This window comes from Amblyraja radiata, chromosome 2 (assembly GCF_010909765.2).
Source record: "Amblyraja radiata isolate CabotCenter1 chromosome 2, sAmbRad1.1.pri, whole genome shotgun sequence".
Lineage (NCBI taxonomy): Eukaryota > Metazoa > Chordata > Chondrichthyes > Rajiformes > Rajidae > Amblyraja > Amblyraja radiata.
In genome coordinates, this window is record NC_045957.1 from 148214022 (window position 1) to 148230253 (window position 16232).

At 40.6% G+C, this 16232-nt stretch overlaps 1 protein-coding gene across 1 annotated transcript in view; it reads left to right on the plus strand.

Moving 5' to 3' along the window:
• The window catches only part of ropn1l (rhophilin associated tail protein 1 like), an 80083-nt gene that overhangs the window by 20555 nt on the left and 43296 nt on the right, over nt 1-16232 (plus strand). The window contains exons 3-5 of the mRNA XM_033017047.1: nt 843-966; nt 1449-1610; nt 11731-11906. Coding sequence (XP_032872938.1) covers nt 843-966; nt 1449-1610; nt 11731-11906 — 462 coding nt within the window. The remainder of the gene's footprint in view (nt 1-842; nt 967-1448; nt 1611-11730; nt 11907-16232) is intronic.

The window sequence follows — 16232 nt, forward strand, 5'->3', positions numbered from 1 at the left end:
AGAGAAAATGATATAAATATCAGCAGGTCAGGCAGCATTTGTGGAAAGAAAAATGTTTGTTCATGTTTCAGTTTGAAACCTTTTAGACAATAGACAATAGGTACAGGAGTAGGCCAGCACCGCCATTCAATGTGATCATGGCTGATCATTCCCAACCAGTACCCCGTTCCTGCCTTCTCCCCATATCCCCTGACTCCACTATCTTTAAGAGCCCTATCTAGCTCTCTCTTGAAATTATCCAGAGAACTGGCCTCTACTGAGGCAGAGAATTCCACAGACTCACAATTCTCTGTGTGAAAAAGTGTTTCCTCGTCTCCGTTCTAAATGACTTACCCCTTATTCTTAAACAGTGGCCCCTGATTCTGGACTCTCCCAACATCGGGAACATGTTTCCTGCCTCTAGCTTGTCCAAACCCTTAACAATCTTATATGTTTCAATAAGATACCCTCTCATCCTTCTAAACCCCAGAGTATACAAGCCCAGCCGCTCCATTCTCTCAGCATATGACAGTCCCGCCATCCCGGGAATTAACCATGTAAGCCTACGCTGCACTCCCTCAATAGCAAGAATGTCCTTCCTCAAATTATGGGACCAAAACAGCACACAATACTCCAGGTGTGGTCTCACTAGGGCCCTGTACAACTGCAGAAGGACCTCTTTGCTCCGCTGATGATGCCTGTGTCCTTGAGACTCTTGAAAGGAGCCCATAAATAAAATTTATTATTATTATTTATATAATTTTCTGTATCTATTTATGGCAAAATGATACTTTGATGAATAGCATGATAAGTTCTGCACTACCTGGACCTAATACAATTTTGTGATCAATTTTGTTGAGTAGATATTTTGCAGCTTTGTCTAAAGGTGAAACACTTCCGGTGAAAGAACGGTTTGAAATGCCAGTGGCAACACAGAAAAATGACACTGGCCTTACACCGGGACTTCTGAAGATTCTGCACAATCAGGTATAATACTGGAAAGATTATTAGCAGAGATAGATACATATTTGATGTTCAAGGGGGTGAGAGATTACCATTGGTAGACAGGAGTGTGGATTTGAGGCTACTATTAAATCGCCGGTGATCTTTATTAAATGTCAGAGCAAGCAGACTTGAGCTGAGAGACCTGTTCTTCCAATTTGTATCTTTGTGTGTAAATTAGAAATGGACCTGTACTTAAAGTTTGCTTTTGTACTTTTTATTGCTTGTATTTTGTTGCCTGTGATATGCCAGGAATTAATTACTGCAAGGGCATGAATGATCATTAGCATGGGGTTACAAGCACGGGGAACATAGGCAGGAATGGGAAGTTGAGGCTATGATCTTATTAAATGACAGGGAAGGTTAAAGGGGCCAATTGACCTTTTCCTGCTAGTTGGTATGATTAGCAAAATGTTTAAATACGGCTATGCTGAAATTCAGTTTCTAAAAATCTATCTGTGTTTCAGCTATCTCAAAAGAATTTTGTTCCAGAGTTCAAGTTGGTAGAAAAATGGAAAGATTTGGGTCTGCCAATGGAGCGGCTGAAAAACATTCTACGATTGGGCAAATTTGAATTCGAGATTGAATGGCTGAAATTCCTGGCACTTGCTTGCAGTGATTTGGGTGGGGTATGTATAGATTTATAAACTGTTGAAAAACTGTACAGCTTTCTTCCTGCTGCGTTTATCTCTGGCCTTCGTTAAAGCCATCTGTCTATCAATCCCCTCCTTGCCCTGTATCCACCTCTTACCTGCCACACTTTGCCTTGCCTCTCCCCTCTTCTAGCTTTCGTCTCCTTCCAACCACAATGTCTGAAGAAAGGTCTCGACCTAAACCGTCACCTATCCTTGTACTACAGAGATATGCTGCCAAACCTGCTGAGTTACACCCACACTTTGTGACCTTTTGTGTTTTTTAAATTCAATTATCATTTAGACAGTTTAAAATTTTAATTGGTAACATGAAGTAATAAAAGAGCTGTCTGCAAAGTACAAGTATTAAATACAGATGGTTTCTTTGAGAGAGGTTACAAAGGTCGTATCTGTTTCTACAAAATTCTAACCCCTAAAATGTTGAGTAGTAATAACATAATTGAGACGGCATTTCAGAACAAGTCATAAATTCAAAGTCAAAGGTCAAGGAAGTATTTGCTTTAGTTTGCAACTTTTTGTTTTAATATAGAATGCTTCTGAGGCTCTTTATACAAGTTAAAGTAAGTAAATTAATTAAAAGGATGGAATATCTGATACCAAGTCATGACTGATGATTGTTATGATGATGGGCTAGAATTCAGAAGATTGAGGGGGATCTCATAGAAACTTACAAAATTCTTAATGGGTTGGACAGGCTAGATGCAGGTAGATTATTCCCGATGTTGGGGAAGTCCAGAACTAGGGGTCAAAGTTTAAGGATAAGAGGGAAGTCTTTTAGGACCGAGATGAGAAAATCATTTTTTACACAGAGAGTGGTGAATCTGTGGAATTCTCTGCCACAGAAGGTAGTTGAGGCCAGTTCATTGGCTATATTTAAGAGGGAGTTTGATGTGGCCCTTGTGGCTAAAGGGATCAGGGGGTATGGAGAGAAGGCAGGGATGGGATACTGAGTTGGATGATCAGCCATGATCATATCGAATGGCGGTGCAGGCTCGAAGGGCCGAATGGCCTACTCCTGCACCTATTTTCTATGTTTCTATGTTATGGTCTGCCTCCCAGTTGTATGGGCAATAGGACAAAAGACGGTGTGGGGAAACTTATTTCCTTATTTTTACTGCTACCATGCATGTCAATATTTTGCCAACATCCTCTGAATGGCTGGTGACAAGGTTAGTGCAGAGCAGATGTTTAATTTGGGATCAGTGCTGACAATGTGGCTGCTCCCTTTGAGAAGATACTACTCAAAGATAAAAGAATGAACACACATGACACTGGAAAAAGGTATGGGCACATGAGAAGTCATAGCAATTGGGAAAGGGGTTGCGAGGATGAGTGATGAAAGCTAGCGGAGATGGACAAAGAAGAGCTTTTTAATTTGGCATACGACGAAAATTGGATCCATTGCGGTCAATGAAAACTATAGTGATGTTCAGGTTAGAGGGCAAGATTTAGGTAACTGAATTTAGAACATAAAAGTCTATGGAGAAGAAAGATCAAAAGACACATAGGACCATGGAGAAATTAAATCTGGAAATAATAGGCGATCCAAGGGTTTCAGTGGTGGAAGGTCTGAGAAGAAAAAAAAGACTATTCTGAAGGTGAAGTTTGAAGCTCATTTCCATTGATAGACACCAAGGTTTTTCTGATCCAGCTTGAGAAGGAAATCAGGGAAATGGACTGATCTTGGTGACGAGAAACCACCGTACAGGGTTGGACTAAATAATGAAAGCTTCCATCTCTGCTGTGTTCAGTTTGGAAAATGGAAACATGTTCTTAATTTTGCTAGGCAAAGACTTAACAACACAGTGTGTAGGAAAGAACTGCAGATGCTGGTTTACACCAAAGATATACACAAAATGCTGGCTGGCATAACTCAGCGGGTCAGGTAACTTCTCTGGAGAAAAGGCTGAACAACACAACATTGGTTTTACAGTTAACAGAAGTGGTAGAGAGAGAGATAGGACGATTTATGTTTGTGGATAGACTATGCAAATTCTCATCTATTCAGAAGCTCTGACAATCAAACCAGGTATTCACCCTAAACCTAAAGTTTTTATATTTAAAAACGTTCTTGAAATGAGGACTGAGAACTGGAGGAAGAATGAGATAGTTAAAAGAAAAATGTCATGTTTCTGTTCCTTAATATGCTGCAGATCACAATTAATTAATTTCAATAAAAGGGATGCAGTTATATTGGTGTATATTGTCATTTATGTCATTTAATTCGAAAATTGAGCTCCATGAAATCTAGATTCCAACACTAGATGGAGCTGTCTGGCACTTTCTTTTTGTAATCTTAACTTTTAATTTTTCAATGACCAAATGAGAAGTTTATTAGAAAAAAATTGTGACGTTTTTTATGTTTTAAATACAGTCTCTTAAAACTTTCCATAATGCTGTAGTTTTGTTTCCCCAAAAGATCATGATTGCAGATTGGCTCTGTGTTTTACAACAAAATAACATGAACAGGAGATGGGTGAGGCCGCATTTGAAGTACTGTGATCAGTTTTGGTCATCCAGCCATAAGAAGGATGTCATTAAGCTATAAACAGTGCAGAAAAGATCTACAATGATGTTGCCAGGACTTGATAGCCTGAGCTATAGGGATTAGTTGGGCAGGCTAGGAGTTTAGGAGGCTGAGGGGTGATTTTATAGAAGTGTATAAAATCATGAGGGGAAATAGATAGGGTGAGTTCACAGTGCCTTTTACCCAGGATAGGGGAATTAAGAACCACAGGACATAGGATTCAGATGAGAGGGGCAAGATTTAATAGGAACCTGAGTGGCAACTTTTTCACTTTAAATGGAGCAAGCTGCCAAGGAGATCGTTGAGGCAAGTATTATAATAGCATTTAAAAGGCACTTGCATAGGTACATAGATAGGAATGGTTTAAAGGGATTTGTTTTGATGGGGCATCTTGGTCAGCAAGGATGAGTTGAGCAGACGGATCTGTTTCTGTGCTGTATGACACCATGACTGCATTTTTCAGCGAATTTGTTGGTTTTACGGTTCCTTTCCAGCAGTGGGCAGGTGCTATAGACCTGCACGGGAAGGTAGACGCTCCCGCCTCCATGAGTCTCGGGCAGGTGGGGCGCGTCAGCCTGGGAATGCTGTCCATCTAGGAGAGGGAAAACTCTGATTTAAAACCTCCACTGCCTTGTGGCCATATCATGTCATGGAAAAGGCTCCTGGAGTAAACCTCAAGAAAATCTGGAGTCGGAGCCCCTAAGGCAGTTTGTCGTTGTCTACAACCTCGCTCTGGCAGCTCCTGCGACAGCGCTGGTGCCAAACTGTAACGGCCCTGCTGTTCCTTTGGATCGATCAGCGACGTGGAGAGGGGGGACATGCTGCACGGGCAACAGCCTGTCCTCCATATGACATCGCCCAGGCTTGCATCCGACCACACATCACCTGCAAACTAGGATGCATCACCCATGGTCAGTCATGACCGAGGGGGGCCTACTACTATGGTTCCTTGCAGATGAAAAAAGAAAAGGAAATGATTTGTGTAGCAGTTTTCACAGCCTGTAGGCATACCAAAGTATTTTACAGTCAATGAAGTAGCTTAGAAGTGTAGTCACTGGTGTAATGTTGGAAATGTAGGTAGAGGAATTTGAATAAGAAAAATGTAAATATAATTTAAATAATCTAGGAAGTTAAAATTGTGTTAATTGGAAGGAAGGCAGAGAGTACAAAACCTTGGTATGAGAGTTAATAGGTAAACCCAAAAAAAGATAAAGCTTTGGATGGATTTCCAGTTCCAAAAGTCTTTTAAGATTCTGCACAAGAGTTTTCTATTTTTGCTTTGGACTTATCGATTAAATTTTTTTGTTATCACCTTTTGTGTGTGATTACATCCATTGATGCAATCATAAAGAAAGCACATCAGCGCCTCTACTTCATGAGAAGATTACAGAGAGTCGGTTTGTCAAGGAGGACTCTCTCTAACTTCTACAGGTGCACAGTAGAGAGCATGCTGACCGGTTGCATCGTGGCTTGGTTCGGAAACTTGAGCGCCCTGGAGCGGAAAAGACTACAAAAAGTGGTAAACACTGCCCAATCCATCATCGGCTCTGACCTCCCGTCCATCGAGGGGATCTATCGCAATCGCTGCCTCAAAAAGGCTGGCAGCATCATCAAGGACCCGCACCATCCGGGCCATACACTCATCTCCACACTACCTTCAGGTAGAAGGTACAGGAGCCTGAAGACTGCAACGACCAGGTTCAGGAATAGCTACTTCCCCACAGCCATCAGGCTATTAAACTCGACTCGGACAAAACTCTGAACATTAATAGCCAATAATCTGTTTATTTGCACTTTATCAGTTTAATTATTCATGTGTGTATATATTTATGCAATGGTATATGGACACACTGATCTGTTCAGTATCCGTGCATACTATGTTCTGGTGTGCTAAAGCAAAGCAAGAATTTCATTGTCCTATCAGGGACACATGACAATAAAACTCTCTTGAACTCAAATGTTATTCTTTGTAGATCATTATTTTAAGACATGTCATGTGCTACTTTGTGTGTGAAATGTTTGGAATTTAGAGAAACAGAACAGTGCAACACAAGTACAGGCCCTTTGGCCCAGAATGTCTGTGCCAAACATGCTGCCAAGACCAACTCTTATCTGCTTGCACATGATCCATATCCCTTCATTCCCTTAATTCCCTGCATATCCATATGCCTATCTAAAAGTTTCTTAGCTGCTACTATTATATCTGTCTCAACCACCATCGCTCAACTAGCAGCACGTTCCAGGCACTTACCAACTTATGTGTAAAATAAAATACTTGCTTCGCTTATCTTCCTGATGATGGGGGTGTTTATTTAAAGGTTAAAGGAGATATTTCTGCATCTCCTTTAAACTTAATCCCTCCCAACTTAAAGGTATGCTCTCTCGTATTTGAGTTTTCCATCTGGGAAAAAGATTCTTGACAGTTTATCCTATCTATCCTATCCTATATATGCCTCTCATAATTTTATATACTTCAATTACATCTCCCCATAACCTTCGGCATTCCAGAGAAAGCAATCAAAGTCTGTCCGACCTCTCCCTGTAGCTAAAAACCTCTAATGGATACAACACTGCACCCTTTCCAAAGCCTCCATGTCCTTCTTGTAATGGAGCGACCAGAACTACACACATTACCTCCGATGCGGCTTAACCATAGTCCTATAATGCTGCATCAAGAATTCCTGACTCTTATACTCATGGCCCCGACCTATGAAAGCAAGCAGACTATATGCGTTCTTAATCATTCTATCTACTTGTAGTTGCCAGTTTTAGGGAGTTATGGACTTGGATCCCACGGATCATAGAAACATAGAAAAATAGGTGCAGGTTTAGGCCATTCGGCCCTTCGAGCCAGCACCGCCATTCAATATGATCATGGCTGATCATCTAAAATCAGTACCCTGGTTCATGCTATTTCCCCATATCCCTTGATTCCTTTAGCCCTAAAAGCTAATTCAACCTCTCTTTTGAAAACATCCAGTGAATTGGCCTCCACTGCCTTCTCTGGCAGAGAATTCCACAGATTCACAACTCTCCGGGTGAAAAAGTTTTTCCTCATCTCAGTCCTAAATGGCCTACCGCTTATTCTTAAACTGTGACCCCTGGTCTGGACTCCCCCAACATCTGGACCATTTTTCCTGACTTTCCTGCATCTAGCCTGTCCAATCTCCTCTCATCCTTCTAAATTCCAGTGAATACAAGCCCAGTCGACCCATTCTTTCATCATATGTCGGTCCCTCCATCCTGGGAATTAACCTGGTGAACCTACGCTGCACTCCCTCAACAGCAATAATGTCCTTCCTCAAATTAGGAGACCAAAATTGCACACAATACTCCAGGTGTGGTCTCACCAGGGCCCTGTACAACTGCAGTAGGAGTTATTAATTGTATATTTTTCCCTTACATTTGACCTCGCAGAGTGCAACACCTCACACTTAGAGTCATAGTTATACATCATGGGAATAGGCCCTTCAGCCCAACTTGCCCACCACAGATGTTCGACTCACTGGTCCATAGTTCCTAAGCTTTTACCTGCAGCCCTTCTTAAATAGATTGCTCAGATTAAACTCCATCTGCCATTTCTCCACCCGTTTCTATAACTAATCTGTATCCAGTGTATCTGTCTATGTGGACAGCCTTGTTCACAGTCCACAACGCCACCGATCTTGGTGTCATCTGCAAACTTAGTAACCAACCTGTCTACATTTATATCCAAGTCAATTACATATATCTCAAACAGCAGAGGTCCCAGCACAGCACCAAATGGGAGTATCCTATCCCAAACATTAAATTAAATACATAATTCCTTTTTTGCATTGCTTTCCAAAATACATTATTCAATGTTCTGATTTACATTGTTCTTTTTCTTCAGTGAGAATATCAATACATTTTATAAACAGCAATTTGGGTCCCTGATGGAATTACAAGTCACAGCTGCTGAACATCACTAACAATATAACTGTTTGCCCAGTTAATAATCCAATTTACAGTTTCTTGGAGCTGCAATTATAAATAGGTTACAAGTGAGACCTGAGGGCAGTAGGGAGAATCTGTTGATGCAAGGACTTTAATTGGTACATCTTGTGTCATATTTCTATATGTAGCAGATTCTCGGCTCTGCACACTATCTGTTGGAAATATGCGTTGCTCAGAATTGTAATTTTTTCATGACAATTGCCATCACTTGTACTGCAGTACTAATCATGGGTGTGTGATCAACATAGAAAGGGCAAAAGACTCTAATCATTAATAATAAACACATGTCAATTTAGTTTTGTTCTAACATACAATGCACTGTATTTTGATTGCAGGCAAAGTTGAATCTGCAGGTTTTTGTAAACGGGTGTACTCTTTAAAATGTGATTTTAAAGTGGTTTTAAATAACCCCCCACCCCCCTAATTATGTAACTATGTCCTCTTGTTCCTGACTCTTTCACTAGTGAAAATAGCAAAGCTCTCAAGCTTAGTTAAGACCTTGTGTGTTTGAATAAGGCCGACCTCATTCTGCTTAACTCCAAGGAATAAAGGCACATATGATGTACCCTCTTCATATGAACAGACGACATTTCGGGTCGGGACCTTTCTTCAGACTGAATCATTCTCCAGAAGAGTCCCGACCCGAAATATCGTTTTTCCATTCCCTACACAAATGTTGCCTGACCCGCGCAGTTCCTCCAGCACTTTGGGTCTTGCTCAAGATTTCAGCGTCGCTCATTTCCTGTGTCACCCTCTTGATATGAATTGCATGGGAGATTAAACCACTTTGAGAATGAACACCCTTGGTCTATAGCCAGTATCTTCAATTTAAATATAATCCTCCCAAACGAAACGAGGGACTCCATGAAAAAGGGGCACAATCAGTGGTTAGTTTAGTTTGGTTTAGTTTAGTTTAGAGATACAGCACTGAAACAGGCCCTTCGGCCCACTGAGTCCGTGCCGTCCTGTGATCCTCACAGATTAACACTATCCTACATACTAGGGACAATTTTACAATTATACCAAGCCAATTTAACCTACAAACCTGTGTGTCTTTGGAGTGTGAGAGGAAACTGGAGATCCCGGAGAAAACCCATGCAGGTCACGGGGATAAGGAACACACAGGCACCCGTAATCAGGATTAAATCCGGGTCTCGAGCGTTATAGCAACTCTACCACTGCGCCACCTGCCGCCAGTGGTTAACAAAAGACGTAAAGGATAATGTACAATTGAAGAGTTGGCAATACACGTGGTTAGGGTTGGCGGTAGACCAGAGAAACGGGAAGTTCTAGCAGGAGAAGACAAAGTGCTCACAGGAACAAAAAATCAATTTTGAGAGAAAACCTGTATGTTGTGTAAGAGCAAGCATTAAAAGCTTTGTGTACATCTAAATAGGAAGATGATGACTAAGGAAAATGTGGGTTTTCCAGAAAATGAGGCAGGAGAACAAATAACAGCAAACAATGAAATGGCAGAAAATGTTGAATAACTACTTTTGCATCATTCTTCATTGTGTAAGACATTACTAAAATCCCTATGAATTAGATGGACGTATCAAATAACGTGGTAGAACTTACAAAAAAAACAATTATAAGCAGTAAAATATTGTAGAAACTCAGTCAAGGGTTGGGGAGGGAGGCACTAATGGGCCTGTCCCACTTTTAGGCGACTGCAGGAAACTATGCGGTCGCCACATGTTCGCGGGTGGTTGCCGGGGAGTCGCCTTCATGGTCGTGAGGAGTTCCCGCATTCTGGGAACTAGTTCTGGGAACAGGTTGAAAAAATTAGCAGCGACCAGAATGAAGCCGCCATGAATTCTCGTGCCGTAGGTGGGTCGCCAGGAGGTCTTAGTGGGTTGCCAGGAGGTTGTAGGTCCTCATAGGCTTTAGCTGGTACTGAATTTTATTGGCTCCTTGGGGAAAAAAACGTAAACAGTAGGATTCAGAACCAAGGATAACCGACCGGTAATGTTAATGTCCGCCAAACTTCACAGCCGTGTATCTCTAGCTTCTTAAAAGTTGTCTCCACTTCTTCTCCCTCCTTCTCCCCCTCCCCCCTATCCACCCCCCCTTCTCCTCCCCTCTTTTAAAGGACTTACACGACCTTTCCCGTACACCGTGCAATCACCGTCTTAATTCCAGCTCCAACCTTCCTGTTCATCGTGGTGTGTGTATCACATTGGCTTTGCACATTGAATTTCACTCCCGCTTGCCCTGTCCCTCGCCTGCATAACAGACTGGTGAAGGAAGCGGTGTGTGTGTGTTGCACTCTGACAGTCGCCGTTCCAGCCGCCTGAAAAATCGCCTAAGTGGGACAGGCCCATAAAGGTGGGCAGATTACCAGAACCTGTTAGACTACACTTGATGGGTTTTTTAATAGGTGGCTGTAGAAGTAGTGGGCCCATTGATTACAATTTTTCATTGCTAGCTAATCTGAGAGGGTACCAGAAGATTGGAAAGCAGCCAACGTGACTCCCTTCTTCAAAAAAGAAGGAAGGCAGGAGGCAGGCAGAGCTAGTTTAACAGCTGCTATAGGCAAAATGTTGGAGTCAATAATCAAAGAGAAAATAGTAAATAATCTAGGAAAGCAGAATAAAATTAAAACGAGTCAACATGGTTTTATGAAAGGTAAATCGTATTTGACAAATCGTAGTTGAATTCCCTGTGCCAGTGGGTGTGGATGCCAGACCATTAAAGGTATTTAACGTGTTGAAATATTTGATAGATCATAGAATACATCGGAATGGTGAAATGGTACAGCAGAGGCCAGCAAAGATCAGCTATGGTCATATTAAATAATAGTGTAGGCTTGAAGAGCCTGATGTACACCTCCTATTTTCTTGTGAATATGTCCATCACATAAGAATTTTTCACAGTGATTCCCAAGTGACTGGCCAACCCGAAACATCACCTATCCATGTTCTACAGAGATGCTGTCTGACCCACTGAGAAGCACTTTGTGTCTTTTTCTGATTACCAACTCAGTCTATAAAAAGATCTAAATGTGGCTAAATTGGTTGTACTTATTGGAGGGGAGATGTGGATGTGCATCAAGACCAAGGGCAACAGTCGCAGCTGAACCTTTATTGACCTTAGTTACCGTATGTGGGGATTATGTGTCGTTATCTTAGCTATTCTTTATAGTTAAAATATCTATATCAAAAGGACATTTTTTCCAAAACATAGTGTCTTTCCACTGAACAGGCAAGGTTGGTCAGTCACACCTTTTCAAAGCGAATTATTTCCGTATTAAACAAACGATGTAAACCATGATAGCTAATGGAATTTGAATCAAGAAGTAGAAACAAAGAACTGCAGATGCTGGCTAATACACAAAAGGAAACAAAGCGCTGGAGTAACTCAGCGGGTCTCAGGCAGTATCCCTGGAGAACATGGTTAGACGATGTATTGAGACACTTTTTCAGATTGAATTGAAGTTGCTCCAATCCCATGTTAGAAGCACACTTCCTTCATTAATGGTTATGGCAGTTTTTAGCTGCTGATAAAAATTTCTGAATACAAGCATATTGTAAAATAATATCACTTTTTAAATTTCAGGCAGCAAATTATTGACAATTTTTTTTCTTTTTAAAGTCGCTCTTCATTGCCTTGAAATACGTCTGTGAAATTCTAACGACTGACCCACCGGGTGGTGCTGCTCACATTAAAATTGAAACCTTCACTTACATTTTCACCTACCTGGCAAAGATGGATGGGGAGTTTACAGAAGAAAAAATTGAAGAAATACTTATAACCTTAGAGGAAGATGTGTAAGTAAATCATCGAATCCAGCCATTTTACTTGTGTTCATAAGTGATAGAAATTGTAGAAACACATTCTAATACTGAATAGTTTTCTGAAAAGATGCATATAGAATTGAAATATTTCATTAGTTATATTGCGAGACACTAATTATATAGACAATAGGTGCAGGAGTAGGCCATTCGGCCCTTCGAGCCAGCACCGCCATTCAATGTGATCATGGCTGATCATACCCCAATCAGTACCCCCGTTCCTGCCTTCTCCCCAAATACCTGACTCCGCTATCTTTAAGTGCCCCATCTAGCTCTCTCTTGAAAGTATCCAGAGAACCGGCCTCCACTGCCCTCTGAGGCAGAGAATTCCACAGACTCACAACTCTATGAGAAAAAGTGTTTCCTCGTCTCCGTTCTAAATGGCTTACCCCTTATTCTTAAACTGTGGACCCTGGTTCTGGACCCCCCCAACATCGGGAACATGTTCCTGCCTCTAGCGTGTCCAAACCCTTAACAATCTTATATGTTTCAATAAGATCCACTCTCATCCTTCTAAACTCCAGAGTGTACAAGCCCAGCTGCTCCATTCTCTCAGCATATGACAGTCCCGCCATCCCGGGAATTAACCTTGTAAACTTACGCTGCACTCCCTCAATAGCAAGAATGTCCTTCCTCAAATTAGGGGACCAAAACGGCACACAATATTCCAGGTGTGGTCTCACTAGGGCCCTGTACAACTGCAGAAGGACCTCTTTGCTCCTTTATGAATGCCTTCACTTACGTCCATCCTGCTGTCACGTTTTAGTTTCCTTAATTAATTACATTACCCAAAGACTCTTCTGCTGGATAAAGTGAACAGCCAAGTCATAAAAGCCAGCATGTCCATCGGCCCCAGACTGGTGGCAACAGGGATGCACAGCATTCCCAGGGAATGAATTGGAAAATTGTCTAAGGTGCCTGAACCAGCTATCCTTCTGAGAAGCTGTAATCTAGTTTGAAAGTAATCCATCCCCAGATATCCGACCAATGGTTGAATGCATGCTGATATCCACCAGCAATGTTGACCTCCACTGTGGTAAACACAAGTATATGTACAGAAGGAGGGGGGAATAAAAATGGCAAAACAAAAATAGTTGAGGTATAGAGCTTTTTAAAAACAAAATAAGGTTACATTTTAGAAGGTACATTTGCAGAAGTTTGTGGTTTTGAGGGCCTCAAAGCTTAGAGGGTAATGTTACCATTAGACCATATTATTATTATTATTATTTTTTTTTTTTGAAAACAGGTGCTGGAGTAGGCCATTCGGCCCTTCGAGCCTGCACCGCCATTCAATATGATCATGGCTGATCATCCAACTCAGTATCCCATCCCTGCCTTCTCTCCATACCCCCTGATCCCTTTAGCCACAAGGGCCACATCTAACTCCCTCTTAAATATAGCCAATGAACTGGCCTCAACTACCTTCTGTGGCAGAGAATTCCACAGATTCACCACTCTCTGTGTAAAAAATGATTTTCTCATCTCGGTCCTAAAAGACTTCCCCCTTATCCTTAAACTGTGACCCCTAGTTCTGGACTTCCCCAACATCGGGAATAATCTTCCTGCACCTAGCCTGTCCAACCCCTTAAGAATTTAGTAAGTTTCTATAAGATCCAATTATATTAGGAATAGGAATACTTTATTGTCACCTGTGACTAGGTTCAGTGAGATTCTTTGCTTGCATACACAATGTATACAAATAGCAGCCACCTAAGGCGCTGATATAGAATGGTATGTGTATTTGTATCTATGAGTATACATGGCTTTAAATATATAGTAATCACTATTCATGGCATTTTTTCACCCTGCAAATATCGTTGCAGAACACCTAATTGGTTGTTTAATATGATTTACGATTAATGTAAGCTGGGAGTATGGGGGAGTGGACTGTGTCATTTGAATTTCAAATAGTCTGTCCAGTAGTTTATTCTATTATTAATTATTCTTTATTTGAGGAAGGGTTTCCTGATATCAATGAAATAGTTTTGTCAATTTCTCCAAAGCTTTATTCTCACATTGTCTCACCACTGTTCTCTGTAATGCTCTAGCACTCAAAAATCTGTTTATTCCTTATCAGAAATGTAACTAATATTCAAGCTGTAGCTTGAGAAGCACATTTTTCAGTTAGACCAATTCCACCGCTGACTTTTATCCCATTGCTTTGCCTGTGGTATAAAAGTATTTTCGCTTTATTGATTGGGTGTACATATTTAACATTGATTCTGATAAGACTGAAAGGCTTCAAAATTCAATCTCATTGCACAGGTTTTTTTCCAGGATTTCTAAAGATTGAATTGCATTGTAAAATTGATCAGTAAACCTGATCTAACATATGATGAGCGTTTGACGGCACTGGGCCTGTACTCGCTGGAGTTTACAAGAATAAGAGGGGACCTCATTGAAACGTACTGAATAGTGAATGGCTTGGATAGAGTGGATGTGGAAAGGATGTTTCCACCCGTGGGAGAGTCTAGGACTAGAGGTCATAGCCTCAGAATTAAAAGATGTTCCTTAGGAAAGAGATGAGGAGGAATTTCTTTAGTCAGAGGGTGGTGAATCTGTGGAATTATTGCCACAGAAAGCTGTGGAGCTGTCAATGGATATTTTGAAGGCAGAGAAAGATAGATTCTTGATTAGTACGGATGTCAGAGGTAATGGGGAGAAGGCAGGAAATTGGGTTAGGAGGGAGAGATAGATCAGCCATGATTGAATGGGGGGAGTAGACCTGATGGGCTGAATGTGGCCTAATTCTGCTCCTATCACTTATGACCTTATCTATGTCATATAACAAGCTCAGTGAATATTGAAGCTTTTGATCCCATGTCTGCTCAAAGTACATTTAACATTCATTAAACATCATACCATCATCATATCGATAAGCATACGAGTAACAAAAAGACAGAGCCAAGCACGGAAAAGCAGATTCCTTGCACCTACAGTACTTAAAGGATGGAATACTTCTAAAACAATAAGTATTTAAAATAATGAGAAAATAATAAATTGGCAGGCAATGGCAAAATATATTACTTGTTATATCACAGAAAATACAGATACTGCCAGTAATCAGAGTGGCATAAGTTATGTTGGTCTTTATTGCAAAAAGGATATGATATAAAAATAAGTAAAACTTCTGCTGGAATTGAAAAGGGGTTTGTTTAGCCAACAACTGGTCTGCTTACCTAACAATTGATTTACTACCTGTGGAACAATTGCACTGAATGGTCATTGGAAAGTACAGATGATGGGTCTATATTTTCTGAATCTTCAGTCACCTCTTCGAAATATTTAAAATTCTTAGAGAACTTGTCAAAAAGGATTACTGTATGTTGCTTCCCCTGAATAGAAGACACTATTGCAGGACAAAGTATTAGCCATTAGTACCAGATATTATATTTTGTTCGGATTATCACCCACTAAGTTCTCAGGAGAAGAAAACAAGATGGAGAAATGGAATTGATCTGGAAAATAAGTCATTAATGTCTTGAATAGATAATGTAACTGTCTCCTCTTCTGTTCTTAAAACTTGTTAGATGTGGTCTGATTAGATTGATCTGTGTCATCTAAATTATTTTTAATTCATGATGGCGTTCAGTACATTGAAAGCAGCTAATAACCTATAGTGTGACAGCTGCTGATTTCTTATTTTGTATTTTATCCTTGTCATAGCATGGGATATGCTAATTGGATATCAATGACCCGGAACAAACAACTTTAATTGTTCAAGGATGCTCAGGAAGTCAAAGAAAGGTGTTAATCAGAAGACATATATCATGTTTCATAGTCGTACCAAAATGTAATTATATTCATATGCTCTCCTGCACACACACAGAGACATGCTCATAGTTAAAATGATGAATTCTGATTACTTCAACCAACACTATGCAACAGCTACCACATCCTGTTCAAATGTTTATGATGATATATTACTACTTATATATTTCCATTAAATATATTTCCATTCCATCAAACTTCTTTGTAATTTGGTCTTCTCCACCAAGTCATCCCTTTTCTACAAGTAAGGACTCCAGCCTGGTTCTTCTTCCTTAATATTTGTATCTTTGCATTTCTCACTACGTCTTTGCAAATCCTGCATTTTCTCAAATACTTCAAAATATTAATCCTCTGGGTTAAGGATGACTTGTTTCCACTCCATTTCTGAGGTGATTGAAGAATTCTATCCCAAGGGTTAGGTTTACTATTGACATGTGTATAGTGAAAAGCTTTATTTTGCATGCTATCCAAACAGATCAAATATACCGTACGTGAATACAATCATAACAAACTCTAGACCAATAGAACAAT